This window comes from Aulonocara stuartgranti (genome assembly GCF_965226115.1).
Source record: "Aulonocara stuartgranti genome assembly, chromosome: 3".
Taxonomy (NCBI): Eukaryota; Metazoa; Chordata; class Actinopteri; order Cichliformes; family Cichlidae; genus Aulonocara; species Aulonocara stuartgranti.
In genome coordinates this window covers 32,348,545-32,361,988 of record NC_138941.1, presented here as the reverse complement: position 1 = coordinate 32,361,988, position 13,444 = coordinate 32,348,545, and the positions used below count along the sequence as shown (strand labels likewise).

The 13,444-nt window shown below is 43.0% G+C and overlaps 1 protein-coding gene across 1 annotated transcript in view; it reads right to left on the bottom strand.

Annotated features, from left to right (window-relative positions):
* Positions 1-13,444, bottom strand: part of col25a1 (collagen type XXV alpha 1 chain) — a 152,997-nt gene that overhangs the window by 57,554 nt on the left and 81,999 nt on the right. The window contains exon 3 of the mRNA XM_082527625.1: positions 10,513-10,565. Within this exon, the coding sequence (XP_082383751.1) occupies positions 10,513-10,565 (53 nt within the window). The remainder of the gene's footprint in view (positions 1-10,512; positions 10,566-13,444) is intronic.

Sequence of the window (13,444 nt, the reverse complement as noted above, 5' to 3'; positions counted from 1 at the left end):
GATTTGTAAAGGTGTGTGGGTCATTTTTCGGAGTGTCAAGAGAGTAATGTAACCAGTACAGTAACAAATCACTTTCTCCTGTGAATAATAAAGTAATGTGCTGTATTATTAATTAGTATTGTGTAGTATTAATATAATACAATTGCTTTCCTTGAGTAACAACCCAAACACTGGTGTAAAGCCTGACCTTTGGCCGTCGGGATAGGCTCCAGCTGCCCTGCGACACTGAACTGGATAAGAGGAAGAAAATGGATTTTTGGATGAAAATCTTAAAAGAGCTTCATTTCATGAGCAGTAATAACCTCCTGCTCAGTTTAATGCAGTTTTTCTTTGGTTAAGCTTTACAACAGTGAGAGAGATACAGATGCTTTGGAAACGTCACTATAAACCAGCCTGAATGCATCATTTTATATCCTGAAGCCAAATAACCCTGGAGAAATAATGCAATATCCAGCAGAAAACACTGAATTGTACATTACTCAAACACAGTATCTCACAAAGAGTTTTAGAGGAGGTTTCATTATTGCTCATAAAATCAAGCTTTAAGAAGAAGAAACAGCTCTTTGGGGATTTTAAGATCTTTAATTCAGAAAACAGAGTCAATTTTTATGTATGTATTTACTTCAATGAAAGACTTTTCTCTTTGTCACCTAAAAGCATTACTTTTCTTGCGCATCTGTTTATGCCGTATTCACTTTTTTCTGTTTTTTTCCCATATTTTGTGTGAATCTGGCATACTCTCTGAGTTATTTCCCATAAAAATCTCTTCCGCGATCAAGATTACTCCCCACGCGGGCCGTCCAAAACACTAAACATGTCCTCTATATGTGAGCTGATGAATGCAGCCACCCCAAAGCAGAAGCTCTTATCCACTTATTGAAAATGACACATATCATACAGACGGTAAGCCTCACATCATCTGCTGCTCAGTGCTGGGCAAACTTATGTCAAATTTCCATCTTGAGATGATTTGTAACAGAACATCCTGTATGTATGATATTGTCAAGTTTATGGTGGACCACTGGATCAGGATTAAGCTTCTTTTTTTTTTCCTGTCCAGACACATGTCTAGCTTCTCATTCGAAGCCAAACCAAGACCACTCTCTCCTGCAAAGGCCTGCACGAGGAAAGCCCTGCCACCTTTAAAAAAAAGTGTGGGAGAGAAATATGGAAAGGTCTGCGGGGAAATATAAAAAGGCAAAGTGAATTGAGGCCAAACCCACAAGCAACATGGAGAACACTGTCATTTAAATCTGACAATGTAACTGACTTCACTTCATATTAGATGGAAAGAGTAAATGATGTTCAATAAAACAGTTCTGGCACTGAGGTATATTTCATATGCGCCTCCTGCAATGGTGATTACTAAGAAGTGAACAGATTGCGCAATGTCCCTCCAGAAAGCTTTTCATCTGTTCGACTGCGGCTTAGGCCTGTCGAGCCAGTTTTCATGAAACTTGGTGGAGAAGGTGAAGGAAGACCCGTCTGCTGGTTCCTTAAAACCAGTAAATAGGGCACTGACCTTAATGGAAGAGCGCCAGTTAGTGCTCTGTGTTCTGATACATTTCGACCCTGTGTCACTTACACACTCATTAGCTGACCCCCTAATTTATTCATAAGTCAATTTGATTTCTTTAGTTCCATTTTCATGTCAAAGAAATTATGTGATGATGATGATACGGTTTCAACCACCGCGGAAGCTTTTATGTGCATTGTTTCTATAATAGTCCCCTTTTATATCTCTAATTTTGGTGTTTATAAATCTTGGCCTGATCTGGAATGCAGTGACAGATTTAAATACACAAATCATGCAATTTTGTTGTTATTCCTCACATATTTCTTTTTTCATTTCCCTACAATCAGTAAGTAAGCAGTTTAACCTGTCATTCGTTATGAATGTCCATGCTCAAGCCGCAGCAGCACACAAACTGAAAAGTACATCTTTTCTGTCAGGCTAATTTTGAGCTGTCTTGCATAGAAGTCAGGACACCGAATATCCATTCTTCACATTCCTCTTCTAATATAATTTAGTCAAAACATGATGGATGAAAGCAGCACGAGGCGAGGGGCTGGCTCGCGTCCACAGCTTTAGCTGTTGTTGACACGAGCAAAACGATTCTCGTGGGTTTTGGCCGCGAGCTGCTTGTACAATCTTGCGAGACAATCCGCATAATCCGACGAGGTGCAAAAAGTCAGAGATGTGCGTGCAACCTCTGTCTGGACTCGGTTGTATTCGTTTTCATCGCGGTGACCTGTTAAACTTATCGAGGTTCAGAAAAATCAATCCATCAAACTGAGCTAATATCCTCTTTTTGTGGAAGCGGGGCCAACTGGGCTGGCAGCAGTTGCTGTAGCCTGAACTACCGGCCACATGGATCCAATCATCTCACCCTGGAGCACTGGCATCTCCGAGAGCACAGGCAAACAACTACCGCTTTTACAACTTCTTCTTTACAGGCGCGCTCCTTTCACACAGCCGCACAATATCAATAAACATGTGTACACAGGAAGTTAAGAAGCTATCCTCCGGGCACCAAGTGTTGATGGGTGAAGAGGGGGCAGGTGAGGAGGGGTGAGTGGGAGGAGGGCCACAGTGAAGCGTTCGAAAGGGCTGAACCTGGACTGAAACCGAAAAGTCAGAATCAAATTTAATCCGACTGACTTCAAGCAATAATTCAACGTTTTTGTTTAGTTGCTGGGATAAAATTGCTATACTTCAGATTCCTAATTTATCTTTTACTTCTGGGATGGCTACAGCTTTAAAGGTTGAGCAGGTCATTCAAAGTATCCTTGTGCAAGACACTGAATCCCAAGTTGTTCTTGATGCGCTCATTGGAGTGTGAATGTCAGACAGAACGCACTTAATGTAGAAAAAAGTGCTTGTGTGAATGTTGTATGAGGCACTTGAGCGAAGTAGAAAAGCGCTTTATAAGTACCAGTCAGTTTACTCCAAATCTATGAGTTCTTTTGCAGCTTGGAAAGAAACGAATACAGCATTGCTGCTCTCAGCATTTGCTCTCCGCACTGCAAAAGTTCCCTTTTGACATTGCAATTATACTGAATCGCTGGTGTTAGAATCTGCAGCACGCTCTGGTTCGATTGTGCATAAAGCTCCAATACACAGAAGGACATCCAGTGCAAACATGTACACCTCCATCTGCTAGTTCTGCATGGGAACCTTCAATCATACGAGCATGGGCCCCAGGGGAACTTTTCTTCAAGGCGGGAAGCTAATGGAGGACAGAGATGTGAGTAATCAGAGCAAAATGGGCAGGGACGAACGACCACAAGTGGCTGGTGCTCGTCGGGGGAATCTGGACGCAGAGGTTAGGCAGGGATAGGAAAACCACACTGGAAAACTGACTTGGGAATGGCATCTGGTTCCTATATCCACAGTGTATCACAATTAGCCGGCATAAGATGACTTTAATGTGTTATGTGTGTGTGTGTGTGTGTGTGTGTGTGTGTGTGTGTATGCTTGTTGTTATGTGTTTGGATGTTCTTGTGGGAGCAGGGACTCTGTGAACTGAGGAAGCCGATAGTGCGACTGGTTATATATTTACGTATGTGTGTGTGCGTTGTTTAAGTGGTATCAAATTATACAGGGAGGAGATCCTCCCTCCCGCAGGATCTCATCATTCCCGAGGAGAGAGGCATTTAAACAGCTTTAACACAAATTGTCAGCATGAAAAGCCAAATGTGCAGGCCAAATTTTTCCATGTGCAATACGTAAGCAAATTTCTGACCCACAAAATTCTTGTTGCGGACATGAAATGTTGAGGAACGGACAAGGCTCCACTTGGAAAAGTGTTTCTTTCGCTTCTTCTGCTGATTCGATCAGAACCGCACACTGACTGCTTTTATATTTCTCATCATTTGATGTTGTGAGCAGGAGGAAAATTCCTTTCAATCACAAAGTTGTCAAGCTTTTTTCTCTCTCTCTCTCTAAAATTGCGAGCTTAACATTCATTCGGCGCTCCTTCAGCGCTACATCCAGTCATCCCTGTGAGTGTTCGGCTTGCTCAGCGAGCCAAAGTACGCGACTCGGTTGGCCCGAGAGCTGCACGTCGTCATTTACTGACAAACAAGCGCCGCTGATGGGCACAGCGTGAGCAGAGGACTAACGTCGAAAAGGTCAAACTCTCAATGTTGTCACATCCAGTGCCAGTAGGCTTGTTCAAGCACCGCTGCCCTTATGAGTCCAAGTAAACGCTGTCATGTCCGATAGATCCACTTTCAGCTCTTGGCGGGACTCTCTTCCCTGCCAAAGCCTGTGTGTTGTCTGCGCTCCGGCCTCTCCTGTGATGCTACGGCTGTTAGTGGACGCTTAGTTTTAAGCATACAGAACCCCACAACGCAGCAAAAAGTGTAAATGAGCACGACTTGTGAGAATGCAAGGCTTCCTCCACAAACGTCTCCTCCTCTGCATGGCAGAAGTCATCAAACTCCAGCTGGAAGATGTTTTATTAACAGGTGTGGAGCCGCAGCGCATATCAGATGAAGGATGAAGAGTTGAGGGCGCCCGGACTCCTCTGCTTCACCCCAACATCGCCTCTAATCCCTGCTCCGTGACTGCATAATTCATAGATTGTGACAGATCAGCTCCAACCTGCAGCGCTGGAATCTGCGCGCAGATGAAGCGGGGAGGCGGAAACCTCTTGTCAAATACAGACACGACCAGATTTATTTACCTCATGGCTGCACTGTAGCCCTGCTTGGCCGCAGATTTCGTTGTGGTACACAGACACGCTTAAATGAGCTGAAGTTGGTTTGATGTTCCCAGTTTTTGTATCGCTTTCAAATATTTCCCCTCGTCTTTCTGACCAGATTTCAAAGCGTGCTACTTTCTCTCTCTGACTGTATAATTTTAATTTAGTATGGCATTCAGTTTGTGCTGAGAAAAAAAACACTCATGCACACACAGATACACACAGTGGAGGGTGTTAGTGGGTACTTGACTGCAGCCTCAGGGATGGTGTTTTATGCTTGATTGGCACTAAATGGTGTGCACACGGAGTGGCGAGCGCTCGGGGTTGATGTTTTGACATGAAGCGGCTTTTTCAGAGGCACAGAAAGATGAGAAAAGATAAAAAAACCAAGTAGGAAAGACATGATAACTTCGCCTCAGCTGTCAATTCGAAGAACCCCCACCCCCCTCCACCACCACCCCAGAGAATATTAATGTGCGGTAACCGAAAAAGAAAATTTTTTCGGGTTTCGGTGGCAAGGACGGGCAAATCGCTCCTCGTGTAAGTACTCTCAGTTGAAAATCATCTGTAAGGTGTCTCATTTGAACATTTTTCCAATCTGTCTGGAGAATAACAGGAGATCTCCAGCAGCACGTCGCTGGACAATTGAGTCTGCGACGTGAAAGCTGACGAATGCGCGCAGGCTCTGGAAAAAGACGAGGAAATCAAAACAACGAAAATCGCTTTTCCATATCTGAAGGCAATCAGGAGCCGCCAAAGAAGATCTTCCCTGATGACTTTTGATTGAGGAGACCTATTCTCTTTCTGTCTCTGCAAACCGCCGGTCCCCGTGCGTTCATCGGTAGCTTAGTAACGATTAAGGCACATAGATCTGTAATGACTTCTGCAGCGGTCGGTTTGTTTGGCTCCGAGGGCTGTGTACAATTTACGCAGTGTTCCCAGAGTTATAGCGGGAACTGCTGAATATTCATGCCGACGTGTCCCCTGCCATCCTCCGGTTGGCCATACCAGATGTTAAAAAAGACCCATATGAGATCACTGACACCAGAATGGGCTTTTTTTATTTCAGAAACAGATTTGGTGAGCAGTGGGTGAGTCATTGCCAGATCACAGCTTTTTTTCCCCCTCGGAGCCATAAAAGCTGGACCCCTACCAAACATTTAGAGCACGTTGTGCTACCTATAAATGACTTCATCAGAAGGTGACCTGTTGGCCACAGCTGGAACACTGTCAGGTACTCATGCACAGCAGATTCACTGTCTCACTCAAAGAACCATCCTAATGAAGGCCTAAATAAAGATAAAGTAATAGCAGCATCCCATACGTTTATTGGCAAATCCACCGTCTCCTACTGCACGAACATTTCAGCGACGCTTCTGGGACTCCGATCAACTGTTGAGACACATCACAGTATGATTTTATTTGTCAGATCTAAGGCCTGGCGCGAGGGGCTGAGAAGTAAGACCACCTGCATTTACTTATGTCCCAGAACCCCGGGAGCGAGCGTCTGAGAAGGCTCGGAGGATTAACTTACAGCTTTTACAGCTCAGTCGGCACACACTATTATACCTATTCAATCACACCAGCCTTCTGGAATATAAAAAATTTTAACAGAGCTCACGCGCATGTACACACACACACGCACCGACACACACAGAGTACCCGCTTGACCTGCTTTTGCTGCAAACTGTCACAAGCTCTGGCGATTATGTATGTATGTATGCTTCTCTCTTCATCTTTAGGGAAACTCTGAGGTTTTCCATCTGAAAGACGAGCGAATCTGCGATCACCCGGCGGTGTAATGAGGTGAGATAATCTCTTCGGGTTCAGGGCGCTGGCAGGGACAGATGCTGGTAGCGAGAATTTTATAAAGCAGGCTGCGCAGATGACGGGTGAGGGTGCCTCATAGGGGTAAGCCAGTGATAAAGAGTTTATTTTAATAAGTCAGCGAGACAGCTGCTGAAATTTCTGTCAGCAAGTGTGTTGTGATTTGTTATCTTTTACCGGTACATAAACAGCAAAAAAAAAAACACTTTTGAAAAAGTAACTTTGTCCTTAAAGTGCATTTCAGAAATAGCACTTAGGCAACTTATCAAAGATACATTATGAAATGATATAGCACAGTTATGTCCATCAGCTAAATCTGCATAGATGTTTAGCTTATGTTAGGGGAAAGACTGGGAGCGAACATAGTGAAGCCTCCATCATTCAAAACTCCCTAATTAACACGTTACATCTCGTTTCTTTAATCAATGCTAAATATCAGCGTTTAAACCCAGTGTAATTGTTTTAAGGAGGATTATGTGCAGGATTATTTCCTGAGAGCCTGAAGTATAAACCTCACCTGGTTCTTTCTTTCCTAAAATATCAAACATTTCCTTCTTCTTCTTGCTTGCATTTCTTTTTCTTGTACACAAATTGCTCTTTGCAGCACACATACCATCCCAACCTGCACTTGTCGCGTGCCCCTGCATGTGCCTTTTCCCCTGTAATCTTATACCTTACACAGCGGCATGCTGTCTGCACCTCTGTGCATGTCTTTTGCTCTGCCTTTACCTTTACGGGGTCATCACAAACGATGTGAAGCAGGCATACTTACAGGAGGTCCTGAAAAGAGAGAGGAAAAATCCCTGGTTAGTGTGTTTTCAATCAGCGATCAAACAGACACAGATCATCAATATTCCACTGGAACCACTTATCCAGAATTACTAAGAACAGAAATCAGCCTCTAGCTGAGAATTATTTTTTTGGATAGGACCGTCTTCACATTTCATCTTTGCCGCGATGCGTTCACTGACGATGAGGAATGGGAGAAAGACGGCCTCTTTCAGTAATCTTTCTACCTTACAGCAGAGAACAAAAGACTCCCAGCTATTTACCATACCGCGGTGGGGCCAACAACAGTCACCAGGCCTGGTGATCGCATTTTACATTTGCGAGTAGCTCCGATTTCACTGCTACAAGAGGTTGTGTGCTTGTTAAAGAAATACCCGCACTTTTTTTTTTTTGTGAGGTGACACTCGTCTTTTGCCCAATTACTGCTGCTCAAAGGACTCGGTGCCAGCGCACTTCAGGGCTCCCCAGAACCCTGCAAATCATTTGAGGTCTTCAGGTTCTTATTAAAACGGTACCCAGCTGCTTTAACACTGAAATAGGGTTTTTTTTCTCCTATGTCCTTGAACGCTTCTTCTTCATGACCACTGCAAATTGCTCCTACAGCTGGGGATTTTAAGGAGCCGCGTGTTTGAGCCTCACTGCTCGTTTGTTTTATGGCTCGTTGAGTTACAGTGGACCACTTAGTTTTTAATAAACCTGCACCACTATGTTGTTGTTGTTTTTTTAAGTGTTTCAGCTAGTAATTATGAGAAATCAAAGAAAAAAGTGTGATTTAAGGAAAGAAAAGGTACAATTTCCAATAAAGAACATAGCAGGCACCTTAAAGGTTTGAGGGTCTACAACTGTTACAGCTTCTTGACGGCCAGAGTAAAATCAAAAAGCACTATTAGCTGACACTGTAGCGTGTCATGTCTTTTATAATGCACAGTAAAAGTCACCAAGGCTTTCCGTTCTCACACCGTGACTTCCACTCGAACAAACGTTCAACCTTTCCGTGTGTAAAGTGGAACTGCTCACCTAATCCAAGCATCAATTCCTCCTTTTTTTTTGTGAGCGCAGGAGTCACAGACCTGATTATTCAAACGGGGAAAAAATATGCGAGGAAACGTCTAACACTTTCCAGCATTGACCACCTGCTAGAACAGTCTGAGCCTGTGGCTTCTCAATGCTACAAAACCTTCTTCATCCTAAACTGTCCTGCCACAATTTTCCTTTCCATATGTTAGCGGTAAACAAACAAGAGATCCTAATGAAGTATCCCATTCATTTTTAATGCATAGGTAAACATCACCGTCTCTTTTTCCTATTTGTTCTTTCTGTCAGCGGAGCCAAGTGGTGGGTGAAATCTTCCTCCTACCTTTGTAGATGAGTAAACTGCAAAACACCTCAGCATGAATTTATGGGAAACTCGCGACGGCATAGTTTCTTTTGGTTAAAGTGAATCATGAATTAAATATGCTCCCCTTCAACATCCACCAGAGTTGAGAACTTAAAAGAGGGAAATTGGATTTGCAGAAGGCTTACGGTGCAGAATTCAGCATGCCCCTGCCCATCAAGGACTGCATTTCTTCAGTCGCATAAATAATGTCTCTTAAATATCTTTTCAGTTTCTCCCCAGTGCAGTTTGTTTTGAGCGTTTCTCTGGGATTCAGGCTGAATCTACTTTTTAAAGCAAGTCAAACACGTCCTATTTGGGGGAATTCAGCGGAAATGACTGAACTAAAACTGCGTGTCAATCTGCAATTACACCGAGAGCATTCAAAGCTGCGTGCACGTGAGGATGTAGATAAAACATCCTCACGTATCTGTTTCCCTACAAGATACTTCAATCCAGTCAGTGCTTCGGTTTGCAAATATTCTACTGAATGTCGGGGCCTGTCCTTACATTTGCTCCCTATTGTCTATTCTTAATAGACCGCTGTACCTCACCAGCCCAGGCATCATGAGTGGCCATGATTGCTTGCTTGTTTCCAATTGATTTGTCAAGAGGAAGCAATTCACATTCTCCGCATTTGCTCTGGCTGAACAGAGACCAAAAAAAAAATGTGTCTGAACAATGGTGCCATTTAAACTACGCTGGCATGGTGGATGTTTATTGGGAGGTTAAGCGCTGCATAAACAAAGCCTGGCGGTATCTCAGATCTGCAGCCAACCGGAACATTGGACCGCTGTCTTTCTGTAAACTCATTTTGTTATTATTATTTTTTTATTTATTAATTTTTAAAATCTTTAAAGGCTTTCAGGCTGTGTGCAAGATCGCTATGGTAATTTGCAAATTAGAAAAAATAAAAGAAGAAAGAAACGTATAGCAGATCCACATCTCGAAACAAAAGCAGGAGCCTTAATTCGACTGAAAATACAGGAAATAAAAATACTAATACTCAGCAAGCAGATCTCAAATGATTCAGTTGAATTCCTCTGACTTCCTGTGCAAATTCCAGTGTTTGGTTCTGTCTACGAAACCAAAGCTGTTCTTTTTCAGTCTGCCTCACTAAGGCTGGGGACTTTGCTTCGCCCCGTCTTTCTGCCTTCCTTTTGCAAAGCTAATACTTTTTTTCCAAAGTGTTTTCTGTTTTCTGTGCTCTCGACCAAAAGGCCGACACACTCCAGATTCCATTATCACTTCCCGCTATCAGGTGAGCGGAGCGTGGACGGAGCTGGGCGCCAAGTACGTGTTCTCGCTGCGAATTCAATTTTAGGTGACACTTCCCGTGCCGGGGATTGTCACTGCGTGACACGTCCCAGCTGAGGCCCTGATGCCCGAGGCCTCAGCTGGGACAGATTGAGGAAGGGGAGAGGGGGAGACTGGAGATCCTGATTACATTATAGCAAGTCGCTGCTGAGTTTGTGGGGGTTGAGCTCGGGACAGCATATAAACATATCCACGCTGAGCGTAAGCACGGACATCAGCAGCTTCCACCAGGTTTCCAATCACTTTTTCTGTCCCTCAGCTTTACCGGGAAAATACAGTGTTTCTGCAGCGACTGCAGCTCAAACAATCCAAGCGAACGCTGAAACCAACCGGCCACAAATTACACATCTATAACCTATTTTGGCCTCCACAGATATACAGTGTACTTTTTACATGATTGCAGCACGATTTGCTAATGTCCTCCTGAATCATTCCTTAAACGTTTCTGGATTGAGAAAACTCGATTCAGATTCAGACAAACACACAAACACAAATGTGCATACCAGGGTCTCCATTACGGCCTCTTCTTCCCCGCTTTCCCGGAGGTCCTGGAAAAAAAGAAGAAGAATGCGATTGTCATTTTGTTTGTGTAAGTTTCATATTCTACAAGTGTTCTCGCTCTCACTTTTACACACCAGGGTGAGGAAAAACCTCCAATGTGAAAAGTTCACATTGGAAAACCAAACACGTTCCAGCCTCACTGCTTATTAAGCATTGAGGTTTTATGTATATGTAGACATAAGTCGAGGTGGAAGAAAGAACTCCAAGGTCTGCTTCATGCTGTCATTTTATTTCTTTCTCTCCTTTTAAAGGTTGTCTTTCAGCACGGATGCCCAGGTTTGAAATTTGTTTATCTTAACTAGCGCGTTTGTGTTTGCCATCTTCCTGTCAACACTATCATGCTGCTAAAGCTCAGCTGGAGGAGTAAAACAATTACACGCTTAGCCAGGTTTTACAAGTTGATGGCTTGACTAGATCGTACTGAATACAGGTAACGCTTCAAAAAAAAGGAAGAAAAAGTGTAAATATCTCTAATTTCCTTTATAAAATGACTTTGAAGTAATAATGTTAGTCTGTTCATGAGACCAGCCGCTAAAACTAATTTTCTTGTTTCTGGCTTTTTGTTGTCATTTCCACAGTAAAATGCCAGAATTTTAACATTTTTAACATTAAAACATTAAGCAACCATGTTTATATAGCTTCTCACTTGCATTGCACAGCCGCCAGGATCGACAGTTTGATTATTTTCTATTAATTTACTAACCTTACCTAACTCAGGGCCACTGTAGTCTGTGCTGGTTCTGGACTAATGGTATGACAAATCTAAACTAAACTCATTTCTAGTGCCAGTTCGAATGACTTATTAACAGCCTGAGTTGCCTTCAAGGGGGAGGAACTGACGGTCACAGTACTTGCGTGACAGGGTCGGGAGAAGTGTGTTTGTATGCAGTGGTATTCTTTACGCTTGACTAGCAGCTGTGAACAAACACACTGGCTAGTGTGTCTCCTCAAAAACATCCAAATTCTGACTTAACAAACTGGGTGAACATCAGTCTCAGGCAGTGGAAAACGTGCCATATCAGTGGCTACTCCTATAATAAAGGAGTGTTTTTATAAAGGCAGAACTTGAGAAACCTGACAGATATAGGATTTTTGAGACCGATATTGTTATCGATATTTAAAAATTCAATATTTTGATATATTAGCTGATATTTTTTTCCAGGCACAAGAAACATAGATAGACTTCATTAACACTTGTTCTGTGTAGTTATGTATTTCAAACATGGGTGTTGCCAACAGAGAAACTGCAACGTGTCCACTGGTGGATATAATATGCAACGTCAACAGCCATAACATGACTGAAGAACGTTATCAGCCATTATAAATGCAGATATTGCTATATCTGGCAGCACAACGGTGTGGTAATTAGCATTGTTGCTGCACAGCAAGAAGGTCCCGAGTTTGATTTCGGTTGATCTGATATCCTCGTGTTGGTGTTGTTCCCAGATCATCATACTAAATGTTGTTCCAGGATCAACATTGCAAGTGACCAATCAGAATGTTGTGACGTCATACTTTTGCGACTTCGGGAAAAAGCGGCGTAAAACAAAAAACTGTTCTAAAGCTGCGTGAAACCGCCTCTGTCCGCCGATCAACGGACCCTGACCCTAACTGTAACCCTTTAATAAACAGTAAGCAGAATTGATATTGTCCTTGCAACATTGGAATTTCATAAATGCACGAATGGCTTGGCGCGCAAAAGAATAACGTCACAACAATGTGATTGGTCACTTGCAATGTTGAACCTGGAACAACATTTTCATGATGGTCTGGGAACAACACCAACACGAGGATATCAGATCATCCTTTGATTTCACCCTCCTGTCTGGAGTTTGCATGTCCTCCCCGTGTTTGCGTGGAATCTCTCCGGCTCCCTCTCACAATCCAAAGACATGCAGTTAGTGGGATTAGGTTAATTGGTCATTCTAAATTGCCCATAAGTGTGAATGTGAGTTCAAATGGTTGTTTGTCTCTATGCGTTAGCCCTGTGGAAGACTGATGACCTGCCCTTGGTGTACCCCGCCTCTCACCCTATGGTAGCTGGGAAAGGCTCCAGCCCCCCGGTGACCCTGAAAAGGATAAGCGTAAGAGGATGGATGGATGACGCTATATCAGCCACACTATCTTGCCAATAAATTGATGAGTTCTTTTTTAATCCCTATTTAATCAAAGAAATGCATTGAGTCATCATGTTAGAGGTTCAAGATAATCACAGTCATGAAACAATTTCGGGTGACTCTGAACTCTCTCTAGGTAACACTGCAGTTATGCTGATGAGAGTTTCCCATGATGCACTGAGAGTTTCTTCTACATTCACCTCATCCTCACTCTCTATGTATTTATACACTGCTCTGCATTTAAATTTTAGTTATAATTGATCTTCTTCCCTGTCTTCCTCCCTTCACCCCCAATCAGATGGCTGCCACTCCCTAAACCTGGTTGTGCTGGAGGTTTCTTCCTGTTAAGAGAAGGTTTTTCCTTCCCACTGTCACCAAATGCTTGCTCATTTAGGTTTGTCTGATTGTTGGAATTCTCTATGTGTTATTGTAGGGTCTTTACGTTACAGTATAAAGCATCTTGAGGCAGTTTTTTTGTTGTTGATTTGGTGCTGTATATAAAACTGTACTGAATTGAGCAAAATAAATAGAATTGGTGAAAGTTTCTGAAGAGAGCGCACAGCACAGAATTAATTATTTGGGCATTAAAAGGTGCTCCAAGAAATGACTTTGATGCTAGGCTTTCATGTTCAGCTAAAGTATGCAAGTATGCAAAACAATCATACTAATTACGAATCTAAATTGCTGAAATTGACCTCCATACCCTGCGTGCAAACCAGATGCATGCCTGTAAGTATGGTGCAAAACAA